Source organism: Lissotriton vulgaris, chromosome 4_1 (genome assembly GCF_964263255.1).
Source record: "Lissotriton vulgaris chromosome 4_1, aLisVul1.2, whole genome shotgun sequence".
In the NCBI taxonomy this organism is placed as follows: Eukaryota; Metazoa; Chordata; class Amphibia; order Caudata; family Salamandridae; genus Lissotriton; species Lissotriton vulgaris.
The window spans coordinates 1,459,817,849-1,459,832,467 of NC_141691.1; the positions used below are offsets into that span (position 1 = coordinate 1,459,817,849).

The 14,619-nt window shown below is 46.2% G+C and overlaps 1 protein-coding gene across 3 annotated transcripts in view; it reads left to right on the forward strand.

Moving 5' to 3' along the window:
• Nucleotides 1-921: 921 nt before the first annotated feature.
• Nucleotides 922-14,619, forward strand: part of RNF125 (ring finger protein 125) — a 44,957-nt gene continuing 31,259 nt past the window's right edge. Inside the window, exons 1-2 of one of the 3 annotated variants that reach the window (XM_086965690.1) lie at nt 922-1,380; nt 13,645-13,798. In XM_086965690.1, the coding sequence (XP_086821816.1) occupies nt 1,214-1,380; nt 13,645-13,798 (321 nt within the window). In that variant the 5' untranslated portion in view covers nt 922-1,213. The remainder of the gene's footprint in view (nt 1,381-13,644; nt 13,799-14,619) is intronic. The other 2 variants (XM_086965691.1, XR_015309908.1) reach the window with 2 other exon arrangements.

Sequence of the window (14,619 nt, forward strand, 5' to 3'; positions counted from 1 at the left end):
GAGGACCCGATGAAGAGATGCTTTAAGCGAAAGTGTAAATGACCTATGCCTCAAACTGGTTCGGATTAACACCCTGGCCTTCATGAACACTGAAAAAATGTTAATGTTCCTAAATTCTTCATAAAGCTGCTTTCTGTGCCAAAAGAGCTTTGAGGCAGTAACGTTCGCAGAACTGCACTGTTCAAGACAATTAATGTATTTATTGAAAATTGAGATCATCTCTCATCGGGGACAAAAACTTACAATGAAAAAAGGCAATTTCATTTACCCATATTGAGCCAAATTTGGCCATTTCTAATATATCAGGTGACTCCTCTTGGAAAATCGCGAGTGTATTTTCTGCAATGTATGACTTCCCTCCCAATCCCATTTCATATCACTTTAGATCAGGACGCGGGGGATACAAACAAATGTTCTTAAAATAGCGTCTGGTAATATCTAGGAAATGCATGTCCCTATTTGACGTATTAGTGACCTGTGCTGTTTCGATGTATACCTCTTACCGGGGGAGAGCGTTACTGAATGCTTGAAGCAGTGGTAAAAATCTACATGCAATTAAGACAAATATGCGCACTTTTTACATGGGGATAACAGTATATAATTTGCAGGCGTGATTATTTTGCCAAAGATAAACTCATTAATTTTAAACGAAAATGATCTGTTAATTGCTGTGACGCCTAATATATTTGAGCTTGGCTTAATGCGTGCCAGGCAAAGGGGCAGCGCTCTCACTGCAAGAGCAGAGGGCCGCCGTTGCCGCTTTGCGTGCCAGCTGAGGCGGCAGAGCTGAAGTTACTTGAGGACAGGCTGGCTCCCAGGTCTGGGCCTGCTGCTTCAGCAGTGCGTCTGTGCGGGGGGCGGGGGGCTGGGGGAGGCCCCGGCCGGCCCATTGGGCTCTGCTGGGCAGCTGGTTTCGGGTTTCACGTGCTTGTGTTTACAAAGCTGGCGGCCGAGCAGCTGCAGTTTCACAACAATAGCTGAGCTCTCACTGCGCAGGAGGCCGACGACCACCAGAGGTGGCACCCAGCGAACCGAGAGGAGGGCACCTCAGCAGCGGTGGCACCCAGCGAACCGAGAGGAGGGCACCTCCGCAGCGACGGTCCCCAGCAGAGCGGGAGAGAGACGAGGAGGGGCACGGACAGTGCGGCCACCGTCCTCTCTGCTGACACAGTCACCGGAAGGAGGGCAGAGGCCGACCCACGCCCGCCGAGCGATGGGCTCCATGATTGGCAGCGTGGCCCGGGGGAAAGAGGAGGCCGAGCCCCCGGTCCTCTCCTACCCGCCGCTGGGGGACTCCGGGGAGCCCGAGCTCTCCGCCTTCTACTGCTCCGTGTGCCTGGAGGTGCTGTGCCGCCCCGTGAGGACCCGCTGCGGACACGTGTGAGTAACCCCTGCCCTGGCGCCCCACGTGTCCTCGTGGCCACTCTGTGCCACCGCACGCGTTCGTGCCCACACCTGTCTCTGCACCCACAGTGCGACAGCTGGCCATATAATAGCTGGTACACGTCCTGTGTCACTCAGAGTTCTCCACAGTCCTCAATCCTTACTGATTACATCTGCCTTTCTCCCTACAGTGCTTTTCTGCATTCGACCTCTTACTTTGTCTTGTTTTGCGCGCCTCTCTAATTGTAGCGATTGTTTTTTGCACCTTCTCCACTCTTTGTTTTGCTCTCGTGATATTTCGAGTTGTGCATTCTCCCTTTTCTCCACAGCTGGCAGCAGACTTAGCCCCCCTGGGATCGGCTGTTGCCTTTGTGTTGAGGCCACGTGCTCACTGAGTACAGTAGCAGATCCGACACACCAGGGTTTTTTTTTTTTTACACACCGCCCCATAGGCTTTTACACCAAAAACAAAGAGACAAAACTTACTTTCTGTCACGATCTGTTTTAAAATAGTCACTTCCCCACCAAGTTAAGGCACTTTGTAATCCCTGTGTCAAGACTGTCTTCTATGTGAAGGGGGAAAAGTAAAACAAAGAAGGGTGGGGGTTGAGTATTCCAGCGGCAGGCACTGCTGCCAGCGCAGTGCTAAAGCACAAAGCAATGAAGCAAGCTAGATTGGTGCACAAAGGGCAACAAACGGTTTAATGGACAGTAAAGCGTCACAACTTTACTTTATATTTATACAGTTTGAACATGGCTTCCAGGTGTTTGATGGCATGATAGGATATTATGACACCCATGATCTTTTTTTTTTTTGGGGGGGGGGGGCATATTTCCACTATTTTCTACAAACAAAAAGTAGTTTTAGAGCTGGACAGAAAGTTGCAGCAGCGCATGCCAGCAGCTACTTTTTCCTACAGCACGTTTTGTGGTTGTTAAAGTGAAAGAGGAAGTTGTGGCGGTTCATGCTCGGTGCCATTTTGAAAATCCACCTGTTGTTTGAGGCCTTTGTGCGATGAGCAGTTGGAGGCTGTCCACCTATGCATCCCACAGCTACCACATGGCGCACATAGCAGATGCAATATTTAATGCGCCCAAAAGCATATTGAAAACGGCGGACCTACCAAACATGAAAGGACTTAATCTGCGCGGAACAAGAGGTCAAAAATAGAGATGGCATTTTGATTTTAAAAAAAAACAGGGACTGCCCCCGAAAAACAGGACTCGTCGCAGCTCTCGTGGGACACTTCTGGCTGTGACTTGAAATTAGAAAAGATGTTGGGGGCTAGTCATATACTGCTTTTGTAGTAGATTTTGTCTACTAACATACTACATAACGCTATTAAGTAACCTACGCGCAGAGGCCTCCCCTTCTCTGATCTTTCATGCGGTGGCCCGGCTTTAAAAGTTAGTCATTGGACCTAGCGCTTGTAAACAATGCGTGACGTTGAAGGGTGTCATGGTTTCTAGTGCAAATAAGGTACCACCCCCTTTAAACTGTTTGGTACTAAAATACATCCATAGTTAAGGTGCAGTGGGCCCCTCTCACCACTGTGCTCCAGTGCCACTGCACCCGCTGCACTGGTGACCACTGCTCCCCTACACAATAAACCTGTAAATATGCAGAAATGGTTTAATTATATCTGATATCCTGGTGAACAATAGCTATACCTGTGAAACAAAGCCACAAATGCTGTCTCTCGTCCCATAAGAAGTTGCATTTCAGCTAATTTCCACGTGCATGCGGTCTTAATTATAAATATGCAACTCTTAAAAAATGCCATGTTTAAAACTTGACACGATGCCTCATGTTTTTCTTTCTGACAGAAATGCATTTCCTGCGCAGTGACAATGCACTGGGAGACACGCAGAGTGACGCATTAACTTGTCATGAAGTGCCTGCGTGTTTCATTTTAGTGGTGTTTTTGTTATATATTATAATAAAGAGAGGACTATCCCCCCTCCCCCCCTTCCCTCACACTAGAATCAAATTGCTGTTCGGGGTCGCAGATCCATGTAATTAGAATAAAGCCATCTTTCATCCCAAGTTTCTGTCCGCTGTGGAGCTGTGACCAGCATACATTGTAACTTTCAGAAACTCCCACTCCTGGCTGGCTGTGAGGCACTGCCAAGCACACGCTGATCACGTGAAGCCATTTCCTTTGTTGTAGTCCATTTTATGAATTATGGGAAAAAGCCATTTTGTAGCAGAAAGAACATTTTTTTTTCAATCAAAAAGCAATGCACAATGAATGGTCCTTTGTGATGTCATTTTAACATTGCACCTTAACAAAAAAGAGATTCCAGAAGACATTGCAACAAAGAGGCTTTCTCATGAGCGAAAAAAAAACGTGGTTAATTGTTAGGGGGCAGGCGACGATCTGTGGAACCGGCCTCATAGCCCCATTGGTCTAACACATCTACTGCCAAAATGGCTGCATCCTGCAGGCTACATGCTTAAATGCCGTCCTGCTAACTCGGCCTGTTATCCTCCCAAAGTCATTAAAACGAGTACAACTCAGTTGTGTTATCGAAGTAACTGTCAGTAAAAGAGCTACAGGGCTGTCGCAGCAAACGCTACAATACACACAATACATATTTGCAATGTTTTACAGCGCTTTAAACTGGGGATTAGCCTGTTTTTAAGCACTTCTCGGTTTCTTTGGATGCAGACTTTCAGCCAGGCAGAGCTCTAGTGTCTGCCTTAGCATCACACAATTTGGTCACCTGTGGGTCCAAGGGTGTCTGTCAGTTGTGCTTCCATAGCTGGGCTGTTAGAACACGAAATTGCCATAACAGATTCACTATATTGGAGTGAACCGCCACAGAAAGTTTCCCTTCGACCCTTTCCCTGGAAATACCAGGCGTATGAACTTGCATGCTGTTCAGATGAGCTGATGCTGGTTGGCATGCAGCCCGCTCTTAAGGCATGGCATTGCATTTTCTTTTAATGGGTAACTCTAGACATATAAAAACAAGCCTCTCTCTGGACTTTGCTCTTCTCTTTTTAGGTCTGGCATTAACCAAGACGGTTTGATTTTATTACAACAATGTATATAATTTTGGGGTTTTACAAAGAAAGTGACAAACCAAAACACTAACTCAAAGCCAAAAGACTGTCAGCCACAACCCAGACCTGTTGGCTTTGACAATGCTTATTTAGTTTTGGCTCTGGACAGACCTATTGCCCGTGGATTAGGGGCTTAGACACGGATGAAGAAGACGACATTGGGGGTACTATACCAGCCAACTTAATTGATCTGACTCTAGGAGGGCATTGGCATGGGACAACACCGTACACAAAGTGTTGATGAGTGATTCTTTTCATTACTCAGCCCTGATGAAGTCCTAAGGGACGAAATGCGTTGGTTGGGTTGATTGCAATTTGTTTTGATACAAACAAATCAATAAAAAGTTGGTAGACCAACAAAACAGGAATTGAATTTATTTGAAACGTCTTTTTGGATGTATATGGACATTGCAACATATGAAACTTATTCATTATGGGATGTGATGCAGGAATTGGAATGTTTGGCTTTTCGATCAACTGAACTGCCAGCACCATGTTTATAGAATCAACAGTATTTACTATGCATGCCCTTTATAAAAGCCCATCTCTAATTTCCTTATTACATGTCACTTGTGATGCCTCTAGTCACCTGTAATAAAGAAATTACCTTGCTGCTCAACCTTAATAGGTCATTACAGTTGAGTTCTGACACCATAATGCCTGCTGTCAGAGCCAGCGGCCAGGATGAAAGGCAGCCCACCGAGCATAATTACAGTTGTAGTTTAAACAAGAAAAAAACACAGGAACTGCCTTTCCTTCTTATGGTGTCTTCTTCTAAAAAGTGATCAGCAAAAAGGAGATATTAAAAACTCAGGCTTATTTTTCCACACTATAAGTCATTGCAGGAAAGATGTCAGGGTGTTTCACTGACTTACATTAAGCAAAAATGTACTAACTGCTTTGTGGTGTTTAATTTCACAGTGCGGAGTCTGCTTTTATTCTTCTTGTCTGCAATGAACATCAAAGGGCAAGACACCAAGGATTTAAGTGGTTTGTGGGAAGGGTAATGGTATCACCATGTATTATAAGGAATAAAGTAGGCCCTGCCATACATTATAAGGATATCGCAAGTCACTAACGGCCTAGTTCCTCTATACCAGGGGTACTCATAGTACGGCCCGCGGGCCGGCAGCGGCCCGGCAAGCCTTCCTTGGCGGCCCGCGGACCTTTCCGACATACTAAGTGTGTTTTTAAAAAAAAATGTAAGAGTGTCCGCAAACAGTGAGGTTGCAGCAGCGCTGTATGGGTGCCGGGCGATTCCAGCAGAGGCCAGAGGGATGCAGGGGCGCTTAGAAGAGGCGAAATATGACAACGCCTCATTTGCAAGTAAACGGTCTTTTAATGACCTGTGAAGTACTCGGTGCGGCCGGCCGGCAAGCTGCCTCAGCCCCGGCTGACACACACACACGCCAGGTGAGGTGACAGAGGGAGGGAGACAAAGTGAAAGGGAGGGGGGGGAATGGGAGAGAGAGTCATAGGGAGGGAGGGAGGGAGACAGAGTTACTAGTGAATGTGGGTCTGCAAAACTGCCCAGCAGCGCTGGCCGTGTTTGTGCGAAGTTTATTTAAAGCACATTATTGCTCAATGTGATTAGGGGTCAAAAAGTAGTTTGTTGTGTCAGTGCTTAAGAGATTTCTTTTATTCTCTGCCATATGACTGCTGAGGAACAGCCCTGTCTGGCACTGAGTGAGGAAATACTCTTGGTGCATGTGTTAAATGCCTGACAGGTGACCAGGCGTGCTGAATGAATGAAAGAACACTAGGTCTTTCTAGATTCCAGTTGGTTCTAACCTCTGCTGTGCCAATGATTCCAGCAAGGAATTCTTTTGAAAATTAGCATTTAGAGAAAATGCGATGCATGCCACCAACATTACTATTAAGTGTCTTACTTTTCTCACTGTTAGAGGCTGTGACACGTAGTAAAGCAGAAACAACCCGGTTTTCTTACTAAAATATCCAATTCCTTGTTTGAGAAAGACGCACACCTTGGAAAAAACATGTTTTTTTGTAAAGCCCCTTTATTGAAAAGTCACCTCAAAACACTGCAAATTGATATTAGAAATAGCTGGTCTGCTGAACTCCAAAGGAAGAGCACGGGTAGAGGAACCGGGCAGAGCTCAGCTGGTTCATACAAGGGTTTCTTCTTAATTGTACCCAAGATGCGCATGGAATGGACGCAGCCCCAGGGGCTCAGTCTTACCCCCCCTGCCCACTGGGCATTCCCACCACACGTGTATTCAAAGCGGACAGGCTGGACCGGGCAGACGATAAACACTGAAGGAGGCAAGTCACAATAAGGGGAGGTCCTCAAATCTCAACACTATCCGAAAGAAAGTAAGGCGATACCTCAAATCTTCCAGAGCCAGGAGAAATGGCATTTGAGCTGTGCTCTACTACACCAGCCATCTAATTATGAACTTATGATATTCATGAGTAAATGTGCCACAACCACTGCCAAGCAATTTGTAAACATCCATGTAGTTGACATTTTACCCAACGAAAGACTAAATTGGGAATGTGTTCGCTTGCCACAAAAGAAGATAAAACTGAGAAATGAATGCACTGCAATGTGAAAATATGCATCATTTAAATCAGTAGTGGTCGTGAAGTCCCTCTCCTATCTTCTTCAATACAGGATCACTTCCTGAAGGGCTATCATTTTAGAAGTGTACTGTCTTTACATAAAGGTTTACTAGTCAGAAGTCTATAAATGGAGACAGAGAGGGAGGGAGACAGAGCGGGAGGGAGGCGGAGGGAGACAGACAGAGGGAGTGGGAGACAGAGGGAGGGAGAGAGGGGGAGGAAGACAGAAAGGGAGGGAGACAGAAAGGGGGGGAGACAGACAGAGAGAGGGAGAGACAGAGAGAGGGAGAGACAGAGAGAGGGGGAGGGAGACAGAGGGAGGGAAACAGATGGGGAGGGAGACAGAAAGGGAGAGAGACAGAGACAGAGAGAGGGAGACAGAGAGAGGGAGACAGAGAGAGGGAGACAGAAGGGGAGGGAGACAGAAGGGGAGGGAGACAGAAAGGGAGAGAGACAGAGACAGAGAGAGGGAGACAGAAAGGGAGAGAGACAGAGACAGAGAGAGGGAGACAGAGAGAGGGAGACAGAGAGAGGGAGACAGAAGGGGAGGGAGACAGAAAGGGAGAGAGACAGAGACAGAGAGAGGGAGACAGAGAGAGGGAGACAGAGGGAGGGAGACAGAGGGAAGAAGACAGAGGGAGGGAGACAGAGTTAGGGAGACAGAGGTAGGGAGACAGAGGAAGGGAGGCAGAGGAAGGGAGATAGAGGGAAGGAGACAGAGGGAAGGAGACAGAGGGAAGGAGACAGAGGGAAGGAGACAGAGGGAAGGAGACAGGGGGAAGGAGACAGGGGGAAGGAGACAGAGAGGTAAGAAGACAGAGAAGGAAGGAGACAGAGGGAGGGAAGTTGACAGCGAGAGGGAAGGAGACAGAGAGAGGGAGACAGGGAGAGGGAGACAGGGAGGGAGACAGAGAGAGGTTGAGAGGGAGGGAGGCCAACAGAGGAAGGGAGACAGAGGGAGGGAGGGAGAAAGTCAGAGTGAGGGTGACAGAGGGTGTAAGGGAGAGAAAGAGAGAGGGAGTGAGACAGGGAGAGAAAGCGGTCAGAGTGAGGGTGACAGCGGGTGAGAGAGAGGTGTATGTGTGTGTGTGTGTGTGTATGTGTGTGCGCGCCGGGTCAGGTGGCTCAGTGGACGAAGGCGTCCGCTGCAGAGACCTGTGTTCAACCTCATGGTCACAGTTTTTATATTGCACTAGACCCGCCCCACTCCCCCACTGACTCCACCCCCACCAGTGCGGCCCTCGGCCACAAACCACACTGTAAATTTGGCCCCCGAGAGAAAGTTTGTGAGTACCCATGCTCTATACTCTTCAGTGATCTGCAACATCCTTACGATTTATTGCAGGGATACTTTATCCCGTATATAATTGGTGCCCGATTGCTTTTGCAGAAAACAAACAGGCGAAGAAGCAATGCAACTCTTTTGAGCGGATTCGCACAGTAGCTGAAGGGCAAAGAGGAGTCAGTAATGGAAGTGACCCTTGCCCCGATTCTGAAGTTAGGATGTTAATCAGTAACATTTCTGATGGACAAAGGCGCACGTCTGCTGATCCGGTCACTCGCGAGGCCTCCCCTCTCCAGCTGCTGCCACTGCAGCTGTTGAAGTTTCCATTCTATTCTTACCCCGCACGCCCCCTAGATCTCAGTCTAGGTACTCACAGGTCTGCAATAGCACAGGAGAGAGAGCGGTTCTGTCTTTTTGAATGAAATGTGTTATTTTTGGTGCTGTGCCACAGTATCTATTGAACACGTGGCAGTGCCTGGTAGCATCAATGTTTGTCGTGTCATGGAGCATGGTTAGTAGCCCCAGTTCTCATATGTATAAGCACCAGCAGCTACGTGGTGTTTCGGTCGAAGGCTGTGATTTTCCCACGCACAGTCAGCGACACGTAATTCTTCTGTGAGGAATCGACTGTGTGTCTAATCTGACCAAACAACCCTTAAAACAAGTGCTTCAGGGTTCCGTGTTTGACCTCTGGTTGAATAGTTCCACTCCTGGTGGTTTCACTCAGCCTTTCACCCTTAAGAGACTGGTAAAATGAGTACCGTTTGAGTTGGGTAACAATAAGCACCCACATTCCCTCACGAAGCCATACCCTTTGAGCTGACCTTGCGTTCTACAGTCATGGCCGGGGTTTGGCCTGGTGTCACTGTGAGAAGTAGGTGTGAAGGGGCGGTGAGGTAGGCCAGCAGCAGAGGGGAGGGCAGCCCTGGCTGTGTAAGCTTCCAGCTGTGCCCAGTGTAAGAGGTTTCTCACGTCTGGGTCACCAGTGCCTCAAGGCGACGGATACAGGGCGTGGCACGTGAAATTCCGTATTTTTTTCTATTATTCCTAATGTCCATTGCTTTGAAAGCACCGGCCGTGGCTGATAATGAGAGCCTACACCCTGTTTTCAAAGGGCAGGGCTGGTGTGGCAAGACCCTTCCCTGTTAATCCTTTTTATATTGTGCTAAATACAGCCCTTCTTCTGTGCTCTGTGCATAATGCCTGTGACTGACACCCAGTCTGCGGGATTCATGTCTAAAATTCTCCTCGGAAGCATGGAACACTGTGGTTCGAACTCGTGATGGATCACCGCATTTGTCAGCGGCGAGCTGTCTTGCTCAGCAAGGGATCATACTGGTTCTTCCCAATATGGAGCAAATCCTTGCATTCTGACAGTGCTATCAGCAGACCCCAGTGCTTTTAATGAGACATCACTGGCACTTAACCAGCAGGACTCTGACATCCTTTGAGAGAGCATCGCTGTCCCATTCTCAGAAGGACTGCTTTACTGGTTACCACGCAGTTGTGGGCTTAAATAGAGTAAAACGCTGCTTATCACATTAGCTCAGTACCTTTATTTTTAATTGGCCAGAACCGGCACTTTACAGCAGAGTTCCTGTTTTTTTAATTCGACAGTTCAGGCACTTCCCCGATGGGCTTTTTTTTTTTTTACTGTTAATTGAACAATACAGACATTTATCTGGAGGACCCTGATTTTTAATTGGCGTCAACAACACCTGTGTGTAGAACTGTGCCACTTTTAATGGGATTTCAGTGACACTTCCCTGTGAGGCTGGCTTACGTTTATCAAAACAGTAAGTGCTATACAACTTGTCTAGCGCCTTATTGTGCTTCAAATGACCCATTACTGAAATTATTTTGTAAATGGGTTGGTGCCACTTCCCATCAGGCCTACTATACACCTTGACTACTGCAGCTTTATTGGGCTCAGTGGTAACCTTTTCCAGGTCTGTTGGGGCCATCTTGGCCCTTGTCAGCAAAATCCGGTGTTTTTACTAGCACATTGCTGACTAATATTTGTACACGCATTGCACTTTTAGCAGAACATTTTCCAGCAGGGCCCCTATAATTGTTGCTAAAATTACAGCAGTGTTCTCATCAGAGCTCCAGTATTTTATATGGGTCGGTACTGGCATTTTGATATCTCAAGTATCAGAGTACTGGCACTTCTCAGCAGGTCTCAAGCATTTTAATGAGCCACCACTAACAATTCGAGGTAGAGCTCAGATACTTCCAACTGGGCATGATCAGTGCCGGTTATATCTAGGCCCCTTTATAGCACTTGTCAGCGAGCACCTGTTGCGCTTAGTTAAAGAGCCCCAGCACTTTGCTGCAGGGTTGCTATACTTTAATTTGGCCTTTGGTGGTACTTCTATGGAGGACCTTCACTTCTTCTAATTGGACAACAGGATCACTCCTTTGCAAAGATGCCTTACCATAAATGGGCCACTGCAGGGACCTCTAGGTTGGGTTTGCTGTTCAGTCAAAAAGGTAACACTAGGCCAGTGGTATTGTTTATAGGTTTCTAAGGCGCCAGTCAGAATATCTCACTAATGTGGTGCGACCAGTATCTGAAGAATGGTGCTATAAGGTAAAGGGAACCACAACTCCCTCTAAGTTAGGCTAGGGCAATGTGTGTAGCTTCTTAACAGTGAACTGGAATCTTACGGAAGGACCGGGGACAGATTATCACATCATTGGAATGGCGAAAGCCCTACATATGAATAAACAGAGTTAAGAAGCTACACACCTTGACTTCTTTCACTGAATTTTACTGAGACGCCGAGATCGTCCCCTACAGAAACCCACTGCGGGTTGAAAGTATCACCGCAAAATATATACAACCGCTTTACCACAAAGAGCCTTGAAAAAGTCGTGGGTTACATTCCCAATACGACGAAACACGTGTTGGCTGTGAGAGTCCAAGAATAAAACTTCATAAGAAACAACCGGATTATACAAACAAAATTCATTTCTGAATGCAAAAATGTTGAATGCATAATTTTGATAAAAACTGAAAAGAACTTGATTTCTGACGTGTGCTAGGGAGTTTCTTTGCTTCAGTCAAAAAGGTAGTAGGGCTCTTTTTAGCAGCACCCAAACTTAAGCGGGACATCGACATCACCCGCACTTTTCGCCTGGTTCTCTGCATTGTAGCACAGTAGCCTTCTTCATGGCCACTGTATATTTAAGAGCCTAAAGTGGCAGCTCTGATCAGACCCCCAATACTTTACCAGCACTTCACATTAGGATCCACATATACTTCATGGGTTGGAACCGGCACTTTCGGGGTGGGGGGGGGTTTAACAAATGTACTATTGCTAGCAGCACGGCCTGTTCCCAACAGGACCTCTTTATTTTTCACTAGACGGTACCTGCGCTTGATCAACAGGGCCTCAATACTTTCAGCAGGGCTGGTCAGCAATGCCACTTCCCACCACGTGCCGGTGCTTCAAATGAAACAGTACTAGTGCTTCTTGACATAGCGCTCATACATTTAATGGGGCAGTTGCAGCACTGCTCTATGCTGCTGCTTTTCTTTTAATGGGTGAGTCCGATCGCTTCCCTGGATGCCTGCTCTGCTTTTACTGGGACTGCGCCAGCATTTCTCTAGCTGCAGAAACAACACGCAGGAAGATTGGTAGGACCCCTCCCAATCCCCCACACCTCTGAAGAGAAAGAATAACACTGCAGTCAAAACACTAACCGGGCTGGACAGGTCGCAGGTCAGTACTCATTTGTTTGCCCTCAGACACTCAGCAGCCAGGAGTGTCTGGGTAAAGGAGGGACCCACTTTGGTATGTTTTGTATACACTTGATTGGCTCTTGGTTAAGATGTAAGCAGCATGTCAAAAGCAATCAGGTACATAAGAGCTTAAGCGGCAGTGACCCACAGCCGGGTGCCACCACCTTCATGTAAAAAAACACAAGCCTGCTTGCCGCTGCACTCCTTTTGCTCGCATTTCCATTGATTTTTTACAGTTAAAAGCATCGAGATCTTGTTCAAGACAATATATATATATATATATATATATATATATATATATATATATATATATATATATATATATATATATATATATATATATATATATTTTTTCAAAAAAATGTTTTGCATTAGAGAACACAGTATTGCTTTACATGCATGCGTTGTGATTGAATGTGATTTAATATCTACGGACAATGCCATGAAAACACATCAATTGGGTATTTTGTTTTCAGTTTTTGGGTGAGTTACAATGTGCAATTTCCAGTGTTTTCATAAATTCTGCAAATCAGTCGATAACTGTTTATATATGTTCGGCGCCACACAAATTAGCAAGGGCGTTTCCTTGTTTAGAATATACATGGGCAGATAACATCGAGGGTAGATCAGCTAGTGCCTTCCTTCGTGTTTTATTGAGGATTTTTGTTGGACTTTCTTCCTGTTAGTCTACTCCTCCCTGTACTAAGAAAATGAGGGTCAACGAATGTTTACTTCTTGTGCTGGACAGCAGGAACAGAATGTGTCCTGCAGATGCGCTCAATATTTCGACACTTTTAGCAGCCCTCAGCCAGAGGTTAGGTTAACACGTCACTAAGAGGCCATTGGGTCAGTTTCCCTAAGCACTAGTGACACAAATCCACGTTGCCCTGTCCAGGATACATTTCCTAGTTCAGCTTCATGTTACTGTTCCTTTTGCATCTGGTGGGTTCTTGTCTGTTTTTATTCTACCTATCTTATGATCTGTTCCGCACTGAGTGTACGAACGAGCTGTATGGTTTGTTTGCTCAACATGATCTGTTGCTTTTCTTTAGTGTTTATTTGTTGTTCTATGTGGCCTTTTTTTTATAACACTAACAATGAAGAAATCCAGAGGTGGGGGGTGGTGCAACCAGGCCTTTTGTTAATATGCGAGGAAGAGGGAAGAGACTGAAGGTAGTGGGAGGGGGCAAAAGTCATTTTAGTGTTTGGTTCCCTATGGCTTCTCTCCTACTACACAGCTGATACAGCAGATCATGGGAAAGGGGGCGGTGTGTATATACAACATAACAATATAGGTTGGGTTGCTACCAGTAATAACCATGAGTTTTCCATCTCAGGATTCAGAGTGACGTCATAGACAACACTGAGCTTTGCTCTTTCATTCCTAGAAAGGTTTGTGTAGGGTTCCAGGGAATAGGTTAAAAACTGTGATCTCAGTAGCAAAACGCATTTTCAAAAGAGCTGCTAAAATGGTAAAGGGAGCGAGGGCTAGCAACTATGCTTTTGCATTGCTTTGTTTTATCCACAGATCTCACTGTGAATGGATTTTTATATTTTCTTTGCTTTGTTTTAAAGATTCTGCCGGTCCTGTCTCGCTGCAAGTGTTCAAAGCAACACTTACGCCTGTCCCTACTGCCGAGCTCATTTGTCTGCTGAGGGAGCACCCGCCGCCGACATCATCAAGAAGATGAAGACAGTATTCCAGAACTGTGAGGAGTGTAAACAAAAGGTAGTGCTATTAACTGCTTTGTTAGCTGTCACTAGGCAGCTTACACTGGCACGATGAGAAGATTATGCTTCTCAGACATACACCAAAGCTGATTTGGCTGTTGAGTTGGTGCACAAAGCTTCAATGGCGCAACGCCTGGTATATTCATTCAAACTCCCACTTATATTTATCAATTATATAACCTGTAAGTGAGTGCTGCAGTAAAGTGCCACAATCTGAATAATAAGTGATGCGTTTTTCCACGATTACAGATCATTGCATGAAACAAAGAGATGGGGTTTTCTTCGTTGTATTAACCCTCTCTTTTAAGAAAATGCTGCTGTGTACGGAAGGCAAAGCCATATGCGCTTACCTATTCATTTTTACCACGTCAATCCATCTATGTACAGACTAAGACTGTCTAATTAAGTCATCCTTCGTGAAGATGAAACAGAGTTGCAGAATATTTGAATTCTTTTATTAAATGCAACGTTAAGTTGCCAAGATAACGTGTCTAAACATGTGGGATACGGGCTCCTGACTGTTTGCAAATGGGCAGGGTAAAATATATTCTAGAGGGCATGTAGTGAAAATGAGAAGGCGCACAATGGGTGATGATTTGCAGGGCATGTAGCGAGAGACCTGGAGAGCTGGTCATAAAGTACTGATGAGTTGTGGTATTGTCTTGAGGAAGGAAATTGGGAGGTCAGTCAACAAAAAGACACTAAGGGGCCAATTTCGATGCGGTAGGATATGGCACCGACCGTTGGTCGGAGCCATTCCTACTGCATCATAACCAACGGGTCGGATTCCTTTCCGGCCGACCCATTAGGATGGTGTCA